We start from the raw sequence: 25,777 nt of genomic DNA, 5'->3' as shown, positions 1-25,777 counted from the left end.
AGGATTAAAGGTGGCATTTTAACAATTAAAAGTCTAGTCTAGGCAGAGTACAGTTCCTTTAACACATACTTGTGCGGTATACTTCTTTGCATACTTCTTTGAAGTCTGAAGATAGTTGGCTTAGGAATAACATAAATTTTTTACTCTCAGCTGCTTTACAACAGCTTGTTTAGTTTACACCCATATGGTAAAAACTGTCATCTTAAAATACATAAGGAAGTTTCCTTTATCTAGGTCTTGAAGGCATCTATGTCATTAATGTTTTCATGTAACTTTTAAGGGTTTATGGTCAAAATATGTAAGTATGTGGAAAAGTAGCTTCTAGGTTTTCATTATTCTTTTTTAAACTATGAGTCATCATAAGGCATTTGATCAAAATACATGTCCGTAAAGAATATTTCTTTAAAATGGAGTGAAATAATCCAATTTTCACATCTACTGATAAATGTGGACTGATGTCTGTGCATGCAGGAATGAATTAAGTGATACCATAAGATACTTGTATGACCCAGTTTTAGACTTCTAATGCTCTGAATCACTTACTGCAGTCACTTAACTCCATCCTCTTCTGAGCTTCCAGTTCTGAATTACACCTAAATTTGTTCAGCAAAAGCTTAAATTAACTGATAAGTATTGTAACACTTCTATTGTTGGGATCTTTTTTGGCTGCATTTCTTAATGATTTGTTGCTGCTTTTATTAGATGACATTCTAACTGGTTTTATGCAATTGGCAAGTATCCTGTAGTTTTCAAGACACTTTGGCAATTTGATTACTTGCATCAAAAAAGCATGTTTGGTTGTTTTTTCCAAACCATTTTATGTAGTTACTTACCCAGTAAACATATGATTAAATACACCAGTAAATGAATCAGTATTAATTAGCAACACTGATTCAAATTATGCTGCAATGCAAATCCATCATTTTAGGTGCCAATAGCTCTCAGAAAATTACTTTTCAGCTCATACATATCATACTAGATATTAGTCCGGAAGGCATATTGCTGTTAATGAAGACAGATTTTTGTTTGCTCTGAAACAGTGTTACAAAGCTTGCAGCGTAAAAAGACAAACAGAGAGTTAAAGGAACAAAATCCTTTACTGTTTCCTGATCCCCATTCATGTTCATCGGAAAACTCTGAAGCAGCCTGCCCTCCTCACACAAATTGCCTTTATATTTCTGCAATGTAGAAATTCCTTACCTGTCGCACAGAATTAGCAAGTTTTTTCATTAATATTTTACTAAATACTTGTATATGAAACAATTTCAGCCCTCCATTCTCATTTAGTGAGCTACCTGCTGCTTCGGAAGGTGACGTGGATCAATCTCATTTTACAGTTCGTACAAATTTTAACAGAAAAAAACCATAGTTAAATATAATAGACTAGCCAGAACAGACATCTTTTCACCTCTGTGTTACAAAAGTATTTTTCTGAATGTATTTGAATAAGGCATTTCTTGGTTTCATTTTAATGGTAAACTTGCATTGTACTGTTGCCAGAGAGAGATTCAACTTTGCTTCCTATATGCTAGTTGTCTTGTGACGCGCTTGCTTCTCACAAGAGTATGCAGAGAATTAAGATTTCTGCGTTTTAGCAAGTCTTATGTCATCCTCTGGAGGGCAGCTAAACTCTTTCCTGAGCAAAAATCCAAGCACAGTCCTAGAAACACAAGGAAGCTGTATGTCAGGAGTTTCCTCCTGTTCTTGTGCATGCTTTTAGTCTGCAGTGAGATGCTGTAAAGTTTTGTGGGGTGGTTTTTTGGGAGGGGGGTCCACACTTTCTGCGAAGTGTGTGTGTTGCACACAGGCACTAGTTAGGCGTTCATGTGCTATCTGTGTACAAAGTTTCATTAATTCAGTCCTACTTAATGCTAAACCCTCTACAGAAACTCTTCCTGTCATTTCAAATTGGCTTGATCAATGTTCCCATCCTAAATCAATGCCCAACCAAATTAAACAATGTAGGTGTTATTAATCCACGTGTCCACACAAGACCGATAGGTTTGTATCGGTGGTTGCATAAAGCTAGTGCAAATGAAGGCGGCCACCTGCTGCTTCTCCCTCCCGCGTTGTTGCCGAGTCTGGCATTCACAGGAACAGTTTTTCTAATCCAGCTGAAATTATCCACATTTTTTCTGGGTTAGTTTTCTTCCAGGTTCTTCGCTGAACTGGCTTACAAAGGAATGAATGGTAGAGGTGACCCAAGAGACGTGTGTGGCTGGGAGAGGGGAGGGTGGAGGTCGATTGTTTTGCCCCCTCTTACGTAACTTAATCCAAAAGATTCTCAGAAAAGGTGCCATGCAAAGCATCCACATCATCCACTGCAAGACAAAAAAAATAATTTGTGCCCTTCAGACAGTCCCTGTCATCCCTATAACCGGTCGTAAGTGACTGACCAAGAACTAGCTTTTAGTCGGTTTGATCCAGATAGGTGACAGGAGGAAAATGATTTGGGATAGCTGTTTCTTTGCTGTGTTCCCTGACGTTCCTTCCATTGTTCGTACTTCACAGCTCCTGCTCTGGATGTAGACTGGCAGAACAACACTACTTTTGCCTCCTGCAGCACTGACATGTGCATTCATGTATGCAGACTTAGCTGTGATCGTCCCGTTAAAACTTTCCAAGGACACACGGTAAGTTTAAAAAGTCTGAAATTTTAATGATGAAGTCACAGAAGCATGTTATGATGATGGCAGATGATGTGTTTGCAGGGTGTATTCTAGCACCAAATGTGTTACATCCCACAGCTTCCCTAAAACTGTATTCCTTGGGAGTGATTCACTGCCTGTGAGAAGGGAAAAACTGTTCTAAATCACCATAGGAGGCCAAACCTGCAGTTTAAACAATGAGTCTATTTATATGTAGCATCAGCTGCAGGCTAAGGGCACATTAATAAGATTTTGGTTTCCCCGGCTTAATTTCCTTTAGCAAATGAGAACTATGAATAAGGAGAGAACCATTTACCTCCAGCCATTGTTCAGTTTTAGAACCAATTTAATAAGATCTGTTTAAGATATATTTCCCCCCTCTTTTCCTGGTGGTATTTAACGGCCATCAAAGGCTAGTTTTTCTAGATCTCATTCATGAGAAAATTGCTATCATATACTGACCTTAATTTAGATATTAACTTCCAGAACTTGCTGTCTTCCCCACTGAGAAAAATTGTGCATTTGGAGACCTTTATCTAGTCTGTGGTTAAACTGATACTTCATGACAGGTTGTACACTCCTAGCAACAGACTGGTGCTTTTTATGATTATATGAAATGTACCATTTTGCACATGATCCAAATTTTTACTTCAAATATCTGTACAGTTGCTTTTAATTATGATTGAACCATGTAAAATGGATAAAGCAAAATCTAAATATTTTCCAGGATTATTTTCACTGAGACTGAGCCAATTTTATGTTTTAAAAAAGCATTCTTTCCCTTTTTATGAGATGCTTTTTTCCCCCCTATGTATGACCCTCACAAAAGCACAGAAAATTTAGTGATTACCAAGGGGATACACCAGGCTTAGTGAATTACAAAGTGCTAGAAAGATTGATAGAGAAAGCATTGTAAGGCATTCAATATTCCATCCTGGATTTCATTTACACAATACACTTCTTTTTAGGGAGACCAGCATTGTTGTAGAGCAGCAATATTAAGAATTAATTATAAACTCCACAAAACTTTACACTCCATCAGTGTTTTCTGTTGAAAATGTGTACCTCTGAGATCTACAGAATATTAACCAAAGAAATACTTGTAAAAAGAACTTAATGCTGTATCATCAATCTGTCTGCTTTGAGGATTTATTGAAATCCTAGCAAATGAAGACAGGGTGTGAGAGACCTTGTGCCAGAACGTGTGTCAGAAGACTGATTGTGTGTATTGTTCACAAACACAAAATGGTTACCATTCCTAAATGACACTTAAATAGCGCGTTACAGAAGCGGCACTGCTTTCGTTCACCCATAAAGCAGCCCGAGCTGTAATTTGTGGTTGAACTTGTTGCGTGCGTAAACCGTGAGTGCCCTCTGCTGCGTGCCCTGTACAATGCAAGTAACTGGAATATTTAATAAAATCACTCTTCGTTTCAGAACGAGGTTAATGCAATCAAATGGGACCCATCTGGCATGCTACTAGCATCTTGCTCCGATGATATGACATTAAAGGTAATATAATTTCCATTCCTGCCGTTCAAAAAGTAAAGGCAAAAAGTAATGAGGGCTCTGTCTGTGTAGGAATAGCTAGCTGTATGTTGTAACAGAAAAGCCCTCCTGCTGGACTGCTGATGTATGCTGCTTCCTTGAGCAAAGCAGACATCCCAGGAAAGATTTGGTTTTGTGGATAAAATTGTACCAGTAACACAGTTTCCTGATAGTATAGTTGTGTTAATTAAGGCTCATCAGTCTTTCTGCTGCTAATTGACACAAGTGAAGCAAGAGACGCTTCTAGCACACAGCCTGTGTATAAGAACGGAAACTGAGAGGGCAGCAGAACTTGTAGATGAGAGCTGAGTGAATGTCAGCGTTACGAATGTTTCTTCTTCTTAGGTAGCCTGACTTCTGCTCACTTCTGCTCTGTCTTTGCCATGTACCCACTGCGGTTTTCATTGCTCTGGATTCTAGATATATTACTGTGGACTACATACAGAACTGGAAATTTACAGAAAATAGGTCTGGAAGAGACTGAAAGAAAGCACCTTGTCTGTTATGCTGCCATAAAGCAGCACTGTAGTAACCGTTATTGCTCTGCTTAAACATCCTGACCCAGTGGCAGCACATTTTTTCATGCCAAATTGCATGCTGTGTTTTAAAAACCACTGTGGCTAAGTGTTGTTGGTACCAGTTCAAATTTCTGACCACGGAATTTGGCACAGGAGCTAATGTTTTGCTGTCCCTGGTCTCTTCTGGTTTTAAAAACCTTCAGTGATAGAGATTGCAAATCCTCTTCAGGCAGTTCTTCTTCTTCTTCCTTTTCCTTTGGAAATCAGTCTTCTCTGATGTTGTCTTCTCTTGTCTTTTGGAGTTCTTGATATTTTCCTACAGCTTCCTGGAACGTGTTGCCTGTTAGCCATAGAACGTGGCTAAGGTTTGTATAACATTTCCAAAAGCAGGCTCAGGTATGCTGGTGAAAATCCAGCATAAGAACACATAGCTTACCTCATAGTGCAGGCTTACAACAAGTGAGTTAAATCATTACTACGTTTTTGGTATCTCTCTGAAACTGACTGACTAAATTGGAGTTATTTTCCCTGCTGTGAATTAGCTTAATCTTATTTTCTCAGTTAGCTGAAGGAAAGATGTACTAGATTACCTGTCATCTCTGTTGAGCGTAATGTTTCTCTCACGCTGGAGTACTTGGCCGTGTAACACTGCATAAATAGCTGATCATCTTCCATTATCTGTTCTGTTAAAAACATGAGGAAAACAAATGGATTTCAAGAAGAAAATGAAAATTTTACTGGTGTATGAAAAAATTACTAGGTTCTAAGCAGTTGTTGAAGCTCTCTTCTCATTCTTTAAAGTGACTGCTCTTGCAACGTGTGACAATCTTCAAGCTGAAGTTCTCTAAGTAGTGACTTAAGCTTCTGTATGAAAATACAGTTACAGGCTATGAGCAGGACAGCAACTATTTAGTTGTTCTTACGTATTGAATAAATACTATTAAATGTGTAGCTCTTTCCCCTAACGAGGTTATTCCAGCATGTCAGCCAAACTGCTGCATTAATAAATCATGCTTACGTGTATGTCTGTGTGTCGCGATCATAAACAAATGGTAAGGATAATACAGAACTGAAATAATGCAGCTGAGAAGAGATTAGTAAAATTGCCATTTTTCCCCTTCATAATTACTCTGACTTAGATTTGGAGTATGAAGCAAGATACCTGTGTACATGATCTTCAGGCTCACAGCAAAGAGATTTACACTATCAAATGGAGTCCTACAGGACCTGGCACCAGCAACCCAAACTCCAACATCATGTTAGCAAGGTAAAAAAAAAAATACCTCCTTCTGTTGCCTACCAAGAAGAAGAATCGTCTTTCTGACATGTAACTCTACTGTCACATTGCTGTCAGTCTTCCTGCAGACAATTCCAGTAAAAAGTACCTGTGTTCATAAATCAGGGGGGTGGATGTAAAGGGAAAGGAATCCTGTTTGTAAAAGGAAGAAGAAAAAGAAGGAAGATTGAGTCATGTGTTAAATCTGGCTTTGCACCTTCACATCTAGCATCTGGTTGTTACGAAAGTACTTAATGAGGTAGATAGCAGCGCATTCAGTCAGTTGGAATGTGTTCTGACCGAGGCTGTGCAACTCACCTGGGCAGATACTGACAATTTTGGACAATCTGTTTACTTGTAATGTGTTTTTATATTGGTATATCAGTGCCAGCTAACGATAGTACTATGGGATTATCAAATCAGTTCATGGCGTGTCCAGTTTGGGGAAGAGTTGTATCAAAGCTGTTGTATTTGTATTGCTCCTTAATCTGGGAGTGAACAGGGAGGAACTTCACTGTCTCAGAGTTGCTCTTTTAATATTATTTTTAATACCAGTTATTTCCTTTGCCATTCTCTTAAGCCCAGTGTTTGGGATTTAGATGGAGTGTAGTGAAAAACAGCTCTGAAACAAAGTGAAAAGAACCACAGTTCTAGGGAATTACAGAATGCTATTTCATTAAATAATGCAAATCCATTTGGAATAAAATCTCTCTGGAACCCTTTATTCTATTACTGACAATATGTATTTGACCTTTCTGAATAATAGCAGGTAGAATCTCAAAAGAGGGGAGCTTGGCCTTCACAAGGCTAGTGATCTGATCCTATATACAGCACACCTAGATAAACTCAGAGTCCTCATACAAGAATTCGTTTCTGTAGATACAGTTCTTGTCATAAAAAACTTGAAGGCTGTAGGGCATATTAGCCTTTCTGTTTGAAACATTTCGTGCTTAGCCAAGGAAAAAAAACTGCGGTATTCTTGTAAGAAGTTTACAGTATCAAACTACAAATTGATTAATGAAATTAAAATACATGCTTATGTTTGAATTCTTGCAGTGCTTCGTTTGATTCCACTGTTCGGCTGTGGGACGTTGACCGAGGAGTCTGCATCCATACATTAACAAAACATCAAGAGCCTGTCTACAGTGTAGCTTTTAGTCCTGATGGGAAATATCTAGCCAGTGGGTCCTTTGACAAATGTGTCCATATATGGAATACTCAGGTACCGTTTTGCTTCATCTAATTGCACGTCTGCTTTAGATGGCACGTTAATAGAAAAAGCATAAATGGAAAATATATGTACCTTTGTAGCATATGACCTGCCAGCCAAGGTGAACCTGATTGCGTTGGCTGATACAAATCCCAGCATAACAGTTGAGTCACTCAGGTGGAGTGAGGAGACTGTCCAGAACATTTCTTCTCAGGCTTCTTTGTATGCTAAAACACCTAGCGTACATGAAAATAGGTACGTTACGTTGTGCTGCCGGCTTTGTGAAGCAAGGGTGCGGATTGATTCAGAGCAATAAGGGACACTTGCTTAGTAACGAGCTGAGTTCAGTTACGAGTCTGATGCACCTGGCTTATACTTTGTGGTGAGGTGATGGCAGATTCAAACAGTGTGCAGGCTGGAGACTGGACATATTCTGGAGAGAAGTGGGACATCATAGTTGCATGGATATAGTTCTGGTTACTGATGCCTCACAGCCTGAATTAACAACAAACTTTAGAGAAGACCACCTCAGCCCAACGCACCAGGCCTTCCTTTATTGTTACAGAGTTGAGAAAAACAGATGTCTGAGACTCCTACTGTAAATTGCTTTCTGGAGGAGCCTGTTCCTCTGCGTTATTAAAGACCAGTTTTCTAGCTTCAGCACCTTATGGAGATGACCGTAGCTGGGTGATGTGAATAGCTCTCCCTTGCCACCAGTCTCTTCTTTTTAATGTAGTGCCATGCGACAGAGAAAAACAAAGGGAACTTCTGAATCAAATATTTGCATGCTGTTTTGCTTTGTAGAGTGGAACTCTAGTACATAGCTACCGAGGCACCGGGGGCATTTTTGAAGTCTGCTGGAATGCTAGAGGAGACAAAGTGGGAGCAAGCGCATCAGATGGATCGGTAAGGAACTTTACACATTGTAAATGTTAGGTGGAGATTACTTTCTGGAGGGTGTCAACAAATTTATACATGCCTGTCACCTCCTGTGGACAAAGCTGAAGATATAGGCAGCTGAAGACACAAGTAGCTCTGCACAGTATATTAAAAATGCTCCTGATTTGAAAGTTGTTCCTATTGGAAATGAAGAATGCTTGTAGAATAGGTGAATGTTGCCGAAGATGGGAATGATTTTTAAAAACTCACTTGACAAGAACAACAGTAGTGTTATTTCTGTCATTATTTCTCATCCGTCAATTTTTAAGAAAGGTCAGATCACAGCGGTCAACTTTCTAATAAACAGTTGTGAGGATTTCTGAGTTTTATCCCACAGAAGTTTAGCGTTGAATAACCCCTAAAGAAGGGATTTTTCAGCATGATGCCCAACATTTCATTGCATAGTAAAGGAGAAATATTGCTGTAGAAATACTGATAATTGATTACTATTTTTGCTGTTAATGTTACTTTTTAAAAATTTCAGTTGTATCATCATCTTATGAAGGATGCACATATGTTATAACACACTCTACAGCTTTTTAAAATAATTCTTCTACGTGTCTGGTTGGCATACCTACTTCAGAGCAGTATTTTTCAACTTTTTTCTTTTTTTTAACAAAGGGTACACCTATGACATGATTCAGTTGCTTGAGCTTAGTTGTGCCATCTGAGATTGTGCCATGCCTGCCTTCCAACAGCTGCTCCAAATGGACACATGTCCACTCTAGGTTCTGTGCCAGGCCTGCATCTATTTTGGATATATTTCAGAAATGGAAGTGGACACTGTATTTAGACAACTAAATAGAGCCACCAAAACCTCCATTTGTAATGCAGTGAAAGGCCAGCTAAATGTTAAATGTATGGGGTTTACTTCGGTTTTCTCCTGTGTCAGTTTGTTCCCTTACAGGCTGATTTGAAGCCGGGGAGTATAACACAGAGCTGGCTGATCAGCCTGTGTATGGGTAGGACGTTCACATCACCTTCAGAAATGGTTCTTAATGCTGAATCTTTTCTCTCCAGGTTTGTGTTCTAGATCTGCGGAAGTAAAAGTGAAATGGTTTAGAAGAAATTTCAAATGGACCAGCAGTGAATGTGTGGGGAGAAGCACTCTTCAAAACTATTCTTAACAGCTCCAGAACTGTACGAACTTGAACAAAGTTAGAGTGTACCGTGAAACCAACTCTCCCTGGCCACAGGTGTCTAGTATTTTGTCGGTAACCTTCATCAAGGAGTAAAAACGCAGTCACTTCAGAGGGGGAGGGAATGGTTTCCACCTGGAACATTCAGCCTTGGAAGCATGAAGCCACCAGCTAGGCATTGCACTGTTTGGTTTGCGTCTGAGAACTTGCTCTGATGGCTGGGAAAAAAAAAAAGCTGTGCCAAAAAAAAAATTAATAAAAAAAAAAAAAGAAAAAAAAAGAAAAATGCTGTGATAAACCAAAAGGGAAAAAAAATCCTCCTCCATGCGGTGTTGTATTTTTTCCTTCCAATTTGGACACTACAGTTGCTCTCCCAAAGGACGTTCAAAGACCAGTTTGTACTGATGAAATGCTCAACTTTGTAATCACAACACTTTCTATTTTCTAGACTACTTTTTTTGTTCAGTGGTTTTTCTATCAGCTGGAATATTACAGCCTGGAAGATCCCAGGCTTAGGATGAAACTTTTGTTTTCCTTTTATTTCTCCCTCCCAACTTTTCCTTCCTTTTTTTTCTCCTCTTTCTTGCCCTTTTTTTTTTTTTTTTTTCCTTTTTTCCCTGTATGCCCATAGTAGATGCAGCCAGGTGGACATGACAATGAAAATTTTTGACAGACTGCTTCTCCTCTCTTCTCTCTTCCTTTTCCTTTCTTTCTCTCCGTTTAAAAGAAAAAAAAATCCTCCATGCTTCAGATCTTAGCGTCTCAAGGGCACTTTCAGCAAATTGTGTAATAAGTGCTTTATATAAGAATGCAGTGCTGGGGAAGATTTTTACAGGAGAAAGATGACTTTTAACAGAAAGAACCCAGTGTATTTTTGGAAAAAAAATATTTTTTATGTTAAACAGTTTTAAAAGCCTAAAGTGGCCACCAAACGTAGACCAGTTGTGTAACTCAAGCAAAAAGAATGACACACAGTCCAAGGAACATGAAAGGTGCAGTATCCTTTTTCTCTTCGCTCTCAGAAAGTGCTGTTAGAAAAAAATGCCATTCGATACAATAAATACCCATCATTTATTAAGAGTCCTCTTCCAGCAGCCAGCCATTTATATAGTCTCATTTCGTTTTTGTGGCTGTTTGATGATGTACACTTATTAAAAGGGATTCATAAGTGTGAGACTATAAATACAGCATTCATTTTTTTGAGTCCATAATTTTGTTTATCCTTGGTAACCAGGGGAAAATGCTTGTAGATCATCTTTCCTCTAGAGATAGTTCACATTTCATACCGAACATGGGCTTGGCTGCCTGTGGCCTTGCTGAGCAGTGCTGTTGTGTACCGTTCATCCCACTCAGCTGTTTCAGTTCTAGTAAGTCAGTGGGATTTTATCACTGACTTAATGAGACCAGTTGCACAAAGATACATTGACTGCATTTGTCACTGTGGAAGAATGGGCTCTTGCTAAGCTCCTGCCCATCCGCGGTCAGCACGCACCTAGAAGCAGTGTCTTCCATTGCATCTGGCAGTACGTGGTGCTGCTGTCGCCCTCGCTGTGTGCTACCAGGAAAGCTCTGGCTCTGCGCTCGGAGGCTCACTGCACAGACAGGTTTAGCCTTGACGGTGTCCTCAGTGCAGTGCTCACAAGACAATGTAGACTCTCCATTAGGCTAGGCCATGCTAAAGGATATATAAATTGTATCTCAACATACGTACCACTATAAAGTTATAGTAGGTGAAATGATTGGAATGACAATAAAGACTTCCAAAGCACTACCCATCCACTTTGGACAAGATTTCCCTACTGCAAGCTAGACATCTGCAGGGATGCCTACTGAAGACTACGTTACTCTAAGACCAAACGATGGATGCGAAGGATGCATAGGCAGAGTTTACTGAAAGTGCTGTAAACTCTCAGGCAGCCCTGGAGTGGTGGTAAGCCGTTATTCAGGCAGATCCTCAGAACTGGCTAAGTCAAACAGGTGTCCTCTCTAGCCCACAGTCTAGGCTTGTAGGAGAGAAAAACAAGCGGAGAACCTGCTTAACGTCATGTGGTACCTGTCTGCCCAAAGTCGCAATTTCTGTAACACAGGATCTTCCCTTTGATTTGATGACAGCTGCTGAAGTGGTGATTTGATCTGAGCAAAACCGAAACCAGAGCCCTAGTGCTGAACTGGTGACCTGCTGAGCATCATGGCATCATCGTGGCATTTATGGAATCTATATGTCACTTTTTTCTCCTGTGTCTTCCTCTCTTTATGCTTGCATCTGTACGGTATCTTAGTCCTTCCAGTGGTACTAGCCGCTGCCAGCTTCAGCTGCATTTCTTAAAAACACACATTTGGAAAGGAGAAAAGAATGAAAAGAAACAACTGCTAAAAGGGTTACTCAGTGCTGAGGTGAAAACAGTTATGTGGGATTTTGGTTATTAATGACATTTAGGCTTGTTTGTGATTTATATCAAAGAATTGGACAGGGGAAGGATTTTTTTTCGGTGTTGAAATGCGTTTATGTGTTGGTTTTAGTTTTCTGCTCCGAGAGCATGGGCTGTAGATGATCACATGGCAGTTTTGCACTGTTTTATAATAATCACATGTACTGACTATTTAAAGTCACTGCTTTAAAAGAAAAATACTTGTTCAAAGAGAGACTTGAATTTGAATACAGAGTTTAATGTGGTTTTATAAAGCACAGTTGGGTCGATGATTTGATTACATCATTGCATGTACACAGTTAGCTTCCTGGGCTGCTTTTGGGTGGTGTTTCTGCGAGTAACACAGAAGCTCCCAGTCTGCAGGCAGCGGAGGGCAGCGTGAGTGTGGCCCTGGCCTTGCCTGTGTCCCTTTAGTGATGCCCGAATAGGCCAGACCTCAGGATCCAAAGAGATGAGATTGCTGAATCCGAATTCAGCAATGCAGCGTGTCTGGCTGGCTACGTAGCCTGTGTTTCATGGCTGTTCCTGGGATAGCTACCGTAGATAACTCAGCAGCGTCCATGATGCCTGTTACTTTTTCTTTTTTTCTTTCTTTAAATTGTCAGAACGCTACCTTTCCTCTGCCCACCTACATGGAGGTAAGAAGCCAAGAGAAACAAAATTGGAAAATCAGATGGTTTGCAAAGCCTGCGTGTGAGAGAGGCTGCTGGTCCGGGGGGGTTCCATGCAGACCATCAGGTTTGAACACAGCGTATGTGAGAAGATAAGAAAATTCACCTTTCTTCCCCTCCCCAAAACCCTAAACACTGGAAAATCCTGAGAGATGCTGTAGTAGTTTTCAGCTAAAACGAGGCCAGCTGTTAAGGAAGGCAGAAGGTGTAGTTACGAAGGTTAGTCCTAGCCTAAGGAGCTGGTTTCTTTAGGAGGTGGGCAATGGGGAGAGTAGTTCAACATGGACGTCTAAGCCTAGACCTGCAGAAGTGCCCTCATGGGAGCTCTCGCTTTCCTCCACTGCTGCAGTGGCGTCCCCCGGCTACCAGTGCCGTTCTGCGGCTCCCCTGCAACAGAGCAGCATGCAGCAACAGGCTGGTGGACTTCATTTTTTTCATAGGATATTTTTTGATAATTTTGTTTATAGTTCTTCGTAACAGAAGAGGAATTGAAAAGCCTAAGTGACCAAACAGGATTGTGAAACCATGCAGAGACTTACTGGATTTGTACCATTGCTGGCTGTCTGGAACTGGCCTTGAAGTGACAAAAAACAGTTTCTGAAAAACTACTCAACTCTGTGGGTTAGAAGGATACTGAATCTTTTATGTAGAAAACACTGGGTCCCTTATGGGGCACTAAAGGGCCTGACTTACAGGGTTATACACACATTAACCCCATGCTACATCTTAGAAATTTCCTTTTAATTTGTTTAAAAAAAAAAAAAAAAAAGAAAAAATAGCTAATTTTAGAGCCAAGTGAAGTGCACTTTGTCAAATGTAAGGGTCTGCTTTGTTTTTGGGTTTCTTTTTCTTTTTCCCTTTTTATTTTTTCCTCCTTTTCTTTCCTCTTTTTGCCTTTTTAAAAGATGTGGTTCTTTGTCAATTGCAGAAATGTTCTTTCAGCCACTCACTGAAATTCTGAATTCTGGCTTCTGCAGTTTTTATTGTCTGTGTCAGACTTGCAGCCAGACTTGGTTCTCATTTCAGCATTTCCCAGGTTCTGTTGAAACATCAACCCTTGTTTTGTTTCTCCCCCACCCACACTTTCTTCAAATTCACCTTGTGTATTGTAGCTCATTTGTTTTAAGGAGAGAATCAACAGATCATATTCAGTGTCTTGAATAAATTGCTATATTTTGATATTAGAGAATTCTGTGCGTGTTGTTCCTTATTCTTTCCTGGTTACTTTACATCCTGTGCTGAAGAGCTGGGGTTGGGTGACTTAAATTGTAACATGATGTCACAGCCTAAAGGGTTACACAACCCACGGGTGTATAAAGGTCACAGTCGTGGATTCATAGAATTTTGTAATACACAAGGGCATGGAGGCTTTATCCTCTGATTTTCTTTACTATATTACAGATTACCACAAATACCACACAAATCACCATTAGCAAATAAATCTGTTATTAAGAAAGGAAATTTATATGTATGTATATCAAGCTGTTACAAGGTATTACCTGCAAGCAATAGTATAGCAACAATTCATAATATAGCAGCAATTAATTATAGCAACAATCAATTACAGCAGCACCCAATAATAGGTGGGGGAGGGCCAACAAGGCGGATAACCTGGTGGGAGGCTGTTCTAGACCACCCAGCCAGGATGAAAGAGGGAGATGGAACATTCTACAAGCAGCTGGGAGAAGTCTTGCAATCACTAGCCCTTGTTCTTGTGGGGGACTTCAACCCACCAGGTGTCTGCTGGAATTCAACCGCGGCCAGGAAACGGCCTGGGAGGTTCCTGCAGCGTGTGGACGATACCTGCCCGCCACAGCTGGGCTGTGAGCCCACAGGGGAGGTGCCCCGCTGGGCCTGCGGTTTGCAAACAGGGAAGGACTGGTGGGTGATGTGGTGGTCACAGGATGTCTTGGGCATAGTCATCATGAGATGATGGACTTTTCCATTCTCGGAGAATTAATGTCAGGGGTGGGATCAGCAGAACCGCTGCCTTGGACTTCTGAAGGGACGACTTTGGCCTGTTAAAGAGCCTTGTTGACAGAGTCCCTTGGGAAATAGCTCTGAAGGGCCGAGGGATCCCGGAAAGCTGGACATTCTTCAAGAAGGAGCCCAGCACGGGAGCAGGCCATCCCCATGTGCCAAAAGACAAGCCGGCAGGGAAGACCAGGCAGGAACTCAGGGAAAAAAGGAGAGTTTACAGCCTTTGGAAGGTGCAGGCAGCTCTGGAGGACTACAAGGATCTCACAAGGTTATGCAGGGTGAAGATTAGAGAGGCAAAAGCCCAGCTAGAACTCAGGCTGGCCCCTGCTGCAAAAGAACAAAAACTGCTTTTACACGTGTGTTAGCAGCAAAAGGAGGGCCAAGGAGAATCTGCATCCCTTACTGGGTGCGGCCAGGAACGTTGCCACAAAGGCTGAGGCAAAGGCTGAGGTACTAATGCTTTCTTTGCCTCCATCTTTAACAGTAAGACCAGTTACCTTCAGGGTACTCAGCACCCTGAGCTGGAAGACAGGGATTGGGAGCAGAATGAAGCCCCCACAGTTAGTGAGGGAGAGTCACCCAGTTAGTGACCTGCTGCTCCACTTATGGGGCTGGATAGGATCCACCCAAGGGTACTGAGGGAGCTGGCGGGAGCGCTCACCGAGCCACTCTCCATCATTTATCAACAGCCCTGGCTAACTAGGGAGGTCCCAGAGAAGACTGGAGGTCAGCCTGTGATGCCCATCTACAAGAAGGGCAGGAAGGAGGATCTGGGAAACTACAGGGCTGTCAGCCTGACCTGGGTGCCATGGAAGGTTATGGAGCAGATCATCCTGAGTGCAGTCACCCAGCATGTGCAGGACAACCAGGTGACCAGGCCCAGCCAGCACAGGTTTAAGAACGGCAGGTCCTGCTTGATGAACCTGACCTCGTTCTATGACAAGATGACCCGCCTAGTGGATGAGGGAAAGGCTGTGGATGTTGCCTACCTGGACCTTAGTAAATCCTTTGACACCGTCTCCCACAGCACTCCCCTGGGGCAACTGGCTGCTCATGGCTTGGAGGGGTGTGCAGTACACTGCGTAAAAACTGTCTGGATGGCTGAACCAAAGAGTAAACGGAGTTACATCCAGCTGGTGCCTGCTCACAAGTGGTGTCCCCAGGGCTCGGCACTGGGGCTAGTCCTGCTTAATATCTTTATCGACTATCTGGATGAGGGGAGCAAGTGCACTCTCAGTAAGCTTGCAGATGACACCAAGTTGGGGGAGGGGGTGATCTGCTGGAGGGCAGGCAGGCTCTGCAGAGGGATCTGGACAGGCTGGATCGATGGGCAAAGGCCAATCGTATGAGGTTCCACAAGGAGAAGTGCCGGGTCCTGCACCTGGGTCACACCAGCCCCACACAACGCTACAGGCCTGGGGCAGAGCGGCGGGGAAGTGCCTGGTGGGAAAGGCCCTGGGGGTGCTGGCTGGCGCCGGCTGAACATGAGCCAGCAGTGTGCCCAGGTGGCCCAGAAGGCCAACAGCATCCTGGCTTGTACCACAAACAGTGTGGCCAGCAGGACCAGGGGTGTGATCGCCCCCCTGTACTCGGCACTGGTGAGGCTGCACCTCCAACGCTGTGTTCAGAGTTGGGCCCCTCACTGCAAGAGGGACACTGAGGTGCTGGAGCGTGTCCAGAGACGGGCAACGGGGCTGGGGAAGGGTCTGGAGCACAAGTCTTCTGAGGAGCAGCTGAGGGAACTGGGGTTGTTTAGCCTGGAGAGGAGGAGGCTCAGGGGGGACCTTATCTGTCTCTACAGCTACCTGACAGGAGGTTTCGGGCAGGTGGGGGTCGGTCTCTTCTCCCAGATAACAAGTGACAGGACAAGAAGAAAATGCCTCAGGTTACACCAGGGGATGTTTAGATTGGATATCAGGAACGGTTTCTTCACTGAAAGGGTGGTGAAGCATTGGAACAGGCTGCCCAGGGAGGTGACTGAGTCACCATCGCTGGAGGTGTTTAAAAAACATGTAGAAGCGGTGCTTGGTGACATGGTTTAGTGATGGACTTGGCAGTTCTGGGTTAATGGTTGGACTTGATGATCTCAAAGGTCTTTTCCAACCTAAATGATTCTATGATTCTATAGCAGCAGTGAAGTGTGTGTATATATATGTAATATTACAGGTTACAACGAAGTTATTACTAGTGAAACAAACTTATGAATAATGCAACAGCAGATAGACTTAGGATAGGTTAATTATATATGTGGCAGCAAGGACATTGGACATCTCGTAAGGGGCCCGACCATCCCAGAGGTGGGAGGACAAACCAAACCACTCCCAGACATGAGTTTGGTGTGGGAATAATAAAACAGGGAGAGTCTCACTTAAAAGGTGATCCTTGTCACGGAGTTTGGAGTCAGCCAGGCATCTCCATGAGGGTCCAGGGTCTTGTAAGAAGTTCACGCAGACCCGTTTAGGAAAGGGACAAGCATGAGCAGCACGGGAAAACAGAGAAGCTCCATTTTGGACAGAAAGTAATTTTATATCATAGAGACATAAGAGGCTGTGGGACACCACCACTTCGAGCAGCGAATAGGTGCTGTTAATTTCTGGGTTTCACCAGGGACAGCCAACACAGGATGATTTCTGTTCCCTCAGATGAATTTCTGTTTTGGGGGACTTTTCCTGTTCTTGCAGTTAGAACAGCCAATGGCAGTTACTGGTTCTTGCTGTCTCAGGATGCTTTCCCTTTTTTCCAGACTATCAGCTTTTCAGATGATGTTACCATTACAATTCCTTGGGTTTGCACTTACTGAGTGTATCTCAGGATGCTTCTAGGTAGCCAGCTGTACTTCAAAATGCTGGCTGTGCTTCTCAAGGATGCTTGTGGTTCCCAGGCTCGCAGCACCCAGGCCGTCAGGCAATTTCTTTCTCAGTGTTTCAGCAGACGTCTTTTGTTCAGTACTTTTTCCCTTTTAAAAGGTCACCTTTATGGCTGCTCATATCACATGTTTATTGATCAGTTTTATTTTCCCCCCGTGATGCATTTACTGGGAACCTGTAGTGCTGGTAAGGAACCAATATGAGTAAGATTGGGTTGAAGTACTTTTTAAAATTTTCCTCAAAAGGAAGTTTCTCCAGATGAAATGAATCAGACTGTAGTTCTGATCAAAATTAATTGTTGATTTTTCTTTAGGCTAGCAAGGCTTAAAATCAACCTTGCTTGAGCAGTTGGAGGTTTTTGAAGAACTTCAGAGTATTTCAGCTTGTGCAATGGGGTCGCAGTCATGCCCTCTGGCAGTAGCTCCCACGGGCACCATCTCATAGCTCCTCTCTCTGCCTGGGACTTGTGGCACTGACACCTCAAAGGATACGGTGGGGTTTTTTTAGCTTTAACAGGCTGAATGTTGTGTGGTTTTTAGCTGGGGTTTATTCCACAAAATGGTACCCATGGTATTTAGTAGGGGGATTTGGCATGAAATGTGAGATTTTTGCTTTGTGACCATGTAACACATTGACCATTCACCCAAGTTAAGGCTGAAAGATTGCCAAAAGCCTTCAAAAGGAATTAGCCCTCAGATCAAACACAGTTTTAGGTGTAACATCATCTAATTTTTAGGTGTTTAAGGACTTAGGTTAGGTCCTTTGGGAAAACTCAACATTTGGGAAGACTCAAGTGCTAGAAAAACTAGTACGCTGATGATTAGCATCTTACACCATCATCAAATACGCAAAAAAGAGAAAGCAATGCCCTTTCATCCAACTTGTCTCAATCTGTGCTTTGGTATTTGCACATTAATGTACAGGTAAGTCCCTGAAACTGTACGAGTCAAAAGCAGTAGGACAAGCACATTTGTTTGGCTCTCACAAGACCAGGAATCACCAGCAGTCTTCCTAACAGTTTCTCAAACTAAAGGAAGTGAGAGCTGAGGAAGCAGCCACAGTGGGGCCAGAGCTTTCACACGTAGTGCTATGGAAAAGCTCTCACCTGCTTCTTAAATAAGCGCTATGTGATGGTCCTATTTCTAGTCATATCATTTCCAGGCATGTTTCAAGAAAATGTGTGACTGTCAATCCAAAATTGTAGCTTAGTTTTTCTTTATTTATCCTATAAATATTTGCTTAGCCTGTAAACTAGTTGACAACTGACACTGGAAGCATTGAGCAGTCCTGAACACTTGCTGCTTCTCACTGCTGTCAGCATGCAGTACAATAAAAGGGTATTTGTTAGAGCTATTCTGGGAAGATATAATATTGCAGCATCTCACTCATAACCACTCATTCCCCTGCCATCTTTCTATGTATCATTTCCTGTCAGGGGACATATCAGCTTCATCCATTAAGAGTGCATGCAATCTTGTACCTGAGCTCCATGATAGGAAAAGTAATTTTTAAAGCTTTGAAGTCTCTTAAGTGAAGAAATTACTCACTTGGCAAGGAGTTTATCATCCTTGCTGACTCCCTTCCCAACAGGAAAGAAAATCTTTGCTTCCTTAGAGATAGTTTATTTCTATTTCCTTTTGAATATATTCACAAAACCAAACAAATACGAAACATAACAACCACAGGAAAGCAGCTATATCCTCTTTTCCTGCTGCAAGGTCTAACATCTTCTGCTTTCACAGAGCAGCTTTGGTTTCTCCGTGTCAATCATCAGTATCTATCTCAAAAGATGAAGAAAAGCTTCTGCTCACCTCTTTCCAAATCCTTTCCATTAAATACTAGGACAAAGTTGGCATCCTTGTCCTGCACTAGAGTAATTCAGCACAGTAAGAAACACACAACAAATGAGAATTGATTTAGTTGCAAAGCACTGCCATTCTGCAGTTCCAAAGCTAAGAATTCTCTCTCTAGGTTTCTGAAAATCAGTGGTGTCAAGGAAGCATTCATCCTGAAAAACTCTGAATCTTTTCTTCAAGGCAAAGACAGAAAGGTCAAACCCTTAGACGGGTTTTTGAGACTTTATGCAATACTTACAGCCACAGTGTCCTGCCATCTAGGCTGAAAGGGATGTCATGTACCTGCAGAGAGTATCATCAGTGAGGACACTTAGGGTGGATGGGATCACAGACTCCTGGGAGTGACAGAAATCTGATCGGAAAGGCATGATGCTGCTATCTTTTAAGTCCCAGACAGCGGCTGCTCTTTGGTTTCTTTCCCAGAGGCTAGTTTGAGGAGAACTGTGAGAAATTCCTGCGCAATGAAATGACCACATCTAATCGTCCACCCACTCACCTTCCTCGACAGAGGATGACACAGGCAGACAGCCTGTGGCTCACTCAGCCCACACAGGCATCCTTTTTTTCCTTTCATGTCCACATTAAAGGTCCAGGTCTCATGACCTGATCAAGAAGTACAGATCAAAGCAATTAAAAAAAAATAAAAATCAAACCTTTCTAATCTACCAACATCAGCCTCATCACCATTTACGCCATAGAGCTCACTAACGTCAGACCGTGGCAAACAAAGGAGAAAGGCCTCTATTAGGTTTAAAGCTATTTATTGAGAAGTGTTTTGTCTCTAGCAAAAGTATTTTATTAATGTAGCTGTGATTTTCTGTCACTTTAAATTCGAACAGTCTATTGAAGGAATCTGGGTATACCAGCTTTCAGACTACCTGGGAACTAAGGAAAAACCCACCTTATCTCCAGCCTCTGCCATATGGTTCTGGGTGTAACTGCATTCCTGGGGGACGGCTGACACGGGGTGTTAGCAGAGCTGAGCTGTCACCCAGAGCACTTACACTAGGGAATGCTCTGATCCCTGGCAAGCCGTGCCTGGTGCCTTGAGGAAAGGGCTGTGAGAATGCTGTGCTCCCTGTCACATGAAGGCGCATGGCTAAGGCAGGGCAGGGGCACGCAGTTCCACTGCCACATGGAGCGTGGTGCTTGCTGGAGCGCTTTAGCCTAAGGAGATAGTTGCACTGTTGCTTTTTTTTTTTTTTCTTCCTTTTTCTTTTCCTCAAGGAAATTCACTCAAGACAAAGTAGCAGGCAAAACAGGAGCTGGTGCTATCACGTGGCTATAGTTGCGATGAATGGCTGCCAGCGTTTCATGCTGCCCTGAGCCTTGGCGCCCTCTGAGGGGGCAGGACACTGCAAGGACAAACCAGCCAACACAGCTGGTTCCTTACGCTGTGCAGAGAAACTCCACTGTTTTAAACACATCTTTAAAACATACCTGCTTTTATAAGCATGATAAAAAAGGTTGTGTTTGGTTTTACACATCTTCAAGACTTTTCAGGAGGCTCACAGACACATACATGGGTGGGTACCTCTCCGGAGGCAGCTGGAGAGGGATCAGAGGCTGCCATTCACCTCCTGCACCCCTCTGGGCTGTGTTGTCTGAAAGCATTCAGTGGGTCACGGGAGGCAGAGGAAAGCTGGTGAAAAACTAGGGCAGGACGTGGCTTCATCGACAAAGGTTGTCTTTATTAACACACAGGCCATCATCACACTCTCCAGAGGGAGGAACCCATCCCAATCCATCGTGGCTCTTCTCCACCTTTAAGACCCAGTTTCCTTCCCACAGAAGTGAGAGCTGAAAGTCATCCCGATACAACACCAGGGCACAAAAGGAGACCCACAGTCCCCTCAGGTTACTGCCAGCCATGACAGGACAGAGCCACAGGCAACAGTGAGCTGCCACCTTGCCAGCCTCCCCAACTCAAGATGCTGGCTTTGCAAAGAGACAAGCATCCCCTGTGGAGAAGCTTGAAAGCTTAAAGGGCTTCTTGCTCCCCCAAAATCCGATAAATCCCAGTGACCAAGAGATGAAGGAGCAGCACAAAGTCTTCCCATCACTTTCATCACTGGATGGTTTCCACGTGTCAGTGTGCTGAAATAAATATTGGTGATCGTTCTGACTAAAGGGACTCTCACAGCTCCTTGTGGCTAAGTCCTTCTTTCTGCAAAATCCTAATCTTATCTGGAAGTTGCCCAGAATACATCCCTCACTCAGCATCATCAGATATTCTTATTTCAGTGGGATTGCTCTTTTCACCTTCATCAGAAGCAAAGGGAAAGCTAGGACAATTCCACTCTGAATTTTCCTCACCCCACACAGGTAAATCCCTGCTGGAAATTCTCCCTCATAATCCTCAATCCATATTAACCTAATATAGCGTGATCGATGTGAACACCCGCACAAGCTGGCATTCCCATGTCCTACACATGTATGTTACTTTCACTGCACCATGGAGCTCCTGGCTTGTACACAGCCAAATTCCAGCTCTGACTCCATTGAATGGTTTTATATTAGTCTAACTTTGCAGACACATTATAGCTTATTCTAAAACTAGGGGCATATAGTCATGTGGGCATAAAAGAAACCTATTGCAATATACATCACTAACAGGTATCTTTTCCTAGTAGTTGTTTAACACAGTATTGCATTTTTACCTCTTATTCTGCTTGTAAAAGGTACTTGAAGGGGGAAAAAAATGAGATAAACGTAGTCTCAGCCACACAGTCTTGTAGAAGCAAATATGGCTAACATGTTAGAGTCAAGTCTGTCATTGTAAGTGTTCACATTAATCAATGCTCCAATAAATACAGTTGGCCTGAACCTGCCTTATCCCATAACTTGTCAAAACACACATGATCTATGAGGCACTGATTGAGCCTATCAAATCTTTTTTGTTATCAGCTACCCACTTCATAAAATAATCACTCCTGCAAAATGCAGAGAAGCCTGAACTAATTTTCAGGGCCCTAAAACCTCCCTAATCCTGAAGACATTCAGGTAGAGATGTAAAGCTGTTTCTACCTCTGACACATGAGCATTTCTATATTAATTAGAAGCACAGGCTTTTCTATGTGTGGATGCCACCTTCGGGTCTCTTTGACGTTTCTGTTGTATTGCACGTGACCGGATTCACACAGCCCTGTAGGCTGCAGTGGGCACCGGCAAGGTCACGCATCCCTTTGGCCTTTCAGCCCTCAACAGCAAAAGGTCTTCTCAGGGCTCTCAGTTACACAGCACACACAAAACCATATCCACACCCACTGGTCCTTTCCGCAGATTGAGCTGTGCAAGTTCACAGCTCAGCAGGTCCTTGTTGTATCACACATTTAAACATACCGAGCCGGGGCAAGGGTAGGCTAGCTGGGAACGCACGCTCAACCATGGGGCTGCCAAAGGTCTGGAGATGGCTACAGTGGTTCTCTTTCTAGGTATGACAGTCCGATTTCTTTTCTAGGACTCTTTCAATCTTGTATAGTGTGAGCACACAGAAGCTGGAGAGAGCTAGAAAGACACCTATTCCTGTTAGCTGCATGGAAGAAAGCACCTTAGATTGCTTTCAGGTTTCGTTTTGGGTGTAAAGCCAAATGCTACCATCACTCAGTGAATTTTCTCAGCCTTTAGAAAACTTTGCCTACAAATGCCCTAATGAGCTGAGCTCTTGGGATGTTTAAGAGTTTGATTAGAGAGGTGTGGTGGGAGAACCAACTTTCCATACAGCTCACAGCATACCCTAGGGAATATAAACCATCTGCGAAAACATTCAAATGCATCCCTGAAATTGACTGTGCTCCCTGTTTTTTTCTCAATAAGATTACAACTTCTTCAGCTACCAGCTTCAATGTCCACACAGACGCATGCCTGCTTCTTAAAGGATGAGTGGCCCAGACATCATCTGACCTGTCTTAAAATTACATCACCTACTATGTGGTTTAGTGATTTCCATCTCAGACTACTGTAAACTTGAGGAATCCATGAAAATTAAGAAAAAATTAGAAGATCAGATAACTTTTCATCATGGATACACAAGGACAATTTCTGAATTACAAGTCAAGTCCTGTTATACAGAGGATGGGGGCAGAAATCACATTTAGCACTTCACCTTCTAGCTTTCTCCATGTATTTGGTCTACAAGATCAGAGGAAGGGCTTAATGAGAGGTGTAGTTAGGATTTTGGTATTCAGACATATGGTGGACCTCATAAATGCAGAGCTTTGGTATGCAAGAAGTCTGCCTATTCAAGTAGTTTATTTACTAGTGCTCATAGTTCAGCTTTGCAATTAGCCTGAACATCTGGCCAAATAAAATAGTAATTAAATGTGTGAGGCTGGCAGGTCAAGTACAGTTCCATACATCCTCTTCCACCAACAGAGAACAGTTTAAAGTGTTTAAGAAAGTACTACATGATATGAGAGGACACTTTTCCTGGAGGTTTTCATTTTATCTTTGAAGGCTTAAAAGGAAGTTTTGGTGAATACAGAGAACACTTACTGTGTATGGCTGGATTTGATAAGCTGGCTGGGAGGGCGAGGAGGATGTTAAATAGAGGCAATTCTGCTGCACTGCCCTGTATGCATATATATCCTTTTTATAGAGATTCCACTACAGCAATTTTATTTCAGTGCATGGATCCAACTGTTTTAATTTTTTTTATTATTTTTATTCCTTTCAATAAATTCAGAAATGCTTTGTTGAGCTCTAATATGCCCAAAATACAAGAGGCTAAAATTGACAATTGCTGCACTCTCAAAACAGCACTTTAGCTACCTATATTTTATTAGACAATATCTGATCTCTTTCCCTATTTATGTCTCCTCTGAATCACACCTTGCTATTCCAGAGAAACAGCTGCATGCCTGCTCCCAAACCGAAGAGCTGTGTGGCTGTGAAAGAGAGCCCCTCCCACGGACAGTGCAAGGTGAAGGCCATGGACTCTGGTTGCATCTATGGACTGTTGTATTGACACCATCTCTCCCTTGTTAGCCCAAGCCATGTTTGAAACACACCTTAGAAAACAAATATTCAGGCCAGAGACAAGCACTTCCCACATTCATCAGAGCAGCCTACTGGCACGCTCCTAAAAATAAGTGTATTTGAAGCTATCATAGGCTGGAAAACCAGATGCCAGAATTAACACACTATGATGATTATTCAGACAGAAATCATCATTGAAATGAAAACTGGGATGTTTTTCCATGTGCTGATAAGCACAAGGTTCCTCTCAGTGGACCGTGGATGGCACACATATGAAGGCAGGGTTTAGGTCAGTGTTACAGCTATACTGTCCAGGACATGGTGCCTATAGCGTGCTCTCACTGACCCTTAGAGCACACACCTAGTTTCCTCCCAAAATGAAGCTGGCTGCCCTGTGACGTGTACAGCAAGCACAGACAGTGGGGACAGCTGGGAGATGCACCTCAAAAGCACGCTCCTGATGGGAAGAAAGGGGCACCCCCTGCAGCACTTGGAGAAGGCAATGCTTTGTCTGAATTGTTGAGTGGTGAGGCAAGAACAAGGTCTGTCTGGGATGAAATCAAATGTGTTCATGGTTATACACCATCATAGAATCATAGAGTGGTTTGGGTTGGAAGGGACCTGGAAGATCATCTAGACCACCCCTCTGCCAGGGGCAGGGACACCTGCCACTAGACCAGGCTGCTCAAAGCCCCATACCAACTGCCCTTCAGTGCTTCCAGGGATGGGGCATCCACAGCTTCTCTGGGCAACCTGTTCCACTGCCTCACCGCCCTCATAGTAAAGAATTTTTTTCCTAATATCCAACCTAAACCTACCCTCTTTCAGTTTAAAATCATTCCCCCTTGTCCTGTCACTACAGGCCCTACTAAAAGGTAGATGTATGAGCAGAAACAATTAAGACACTTCAAGCTGTGGAGGAATGCTGTACGTGCATCCACCAGAGGCTGGGAGCGGCAGGTAAGGAAACTTTCCTCAAACCTTCTTTTACAAGTTAAAAACCACCATCAGCTCGCTCTGCAATGCCTCATATCACTTTCTCAGTGCACCAGAATTAGGCTAGTTGTCTTTCTTAAGCTCCCAGATGAATCCTAATTTTTTCCTGATGACTTCCCAATAGATTACTAATACATAGACACACCACACGCATCCCAAGGCCAACCTTGAAAGAACAAGAAAAGGAGGGGAGCAAAGCATGGACCTTGCAGGAGGCTACCCCAAGGCAGGGTGCCCCAGTGTCACAGCCCCCTGGCACCGCTCAGGGGCTGCTCGTGGCCTCGAGGGGTCAGGGCTGGGCCACCACCGCCTCTGTCCCTGTCCCGTGTATGCCCTGGAGCAGCGAAAGGAAAGAGGGATCAGTTGTTCAGTCCTCTTGCAGGGCCTCTTACTACAGCCTGTCACCTCCCAAGTGCTTCTGTGCCACACGATCATTCCTGTGAAGCCAGAGCCTGCTTATTTGGGTTTAGGGGTATGCAGCTTGGCCCACACCCTAGCATCTGAAAAGGTTTACCAACAATTCCACCTCCAACTTTTTCCTGCTCTTTTGAACGCAGTTGTGATGAGTGTTGCACCAAAGACGTGGTCTCTACTTCAAAAGGATCAATACAATCTGCTCCCAAGTGCCAGTGCTTTCTCTTTAGACTTAGCTAGGAAACAAATGACTGATGAAAAGGAAGGATCCGGTGATCTGCCGGTATTTCTAACAACTAGGGCAGCAAT

At 43.0% G+C, this 25,777-nt stretch overlaps 1 protein-coding gene across 1 annotated transcript in view; it reads left to right on the top strand.

Moving 5' to 3' along the window:
- TBL1X (transducin beta like 1 X-linked) overlaps positions 1 to 13,567 on the top strand; it is a 111,671-nt gene extending 98,104 nt beyond the window's left edge. Inside the window, 6 exon segments of the mRNA XM_037377500.1 lie at positions 2,512 to 2,633; positions 4,086 to 4,160; positions 5,854 to 5,981; positions 7,047 to 7,212; positions 8,005 to 8,106; positions 9,160 to 13,567. Coding sequence (XP_037233397.1) covers positions 2,512 to 2,633; positions 4,086 to 4,160; positions 5,854 to 5,981; positions 7,047 to 7,212; positions 8,005 to 8,106; positions 9,160 to 9,186 — 620 coding nt within the window. The 3' untranslated portion in view covers positions 9,187 to 13,567.
- Positions 13,568 to 25,777: the final 12,210 nt, after the last annotated feature.

Source organism: Falco rusticolus, chromosome 2, assembly GCF_015220075.1.
Source record: "Falco rusticolus isolate bFalRus1 chromosome 2, bFalRus1.pri, whole genome shotgun sequence".
Lineage (NCBI taxonomy): Eukaryota > Metazoa > Chordata > Aves > Falconiformes > Falconidae > Falco > Falco rusticolus.
The sequence above is the reverse complement of the archived record's forward strand: the minus strand, read 5'-3'. Positions and strand labels throughout refer to the sequence as shown.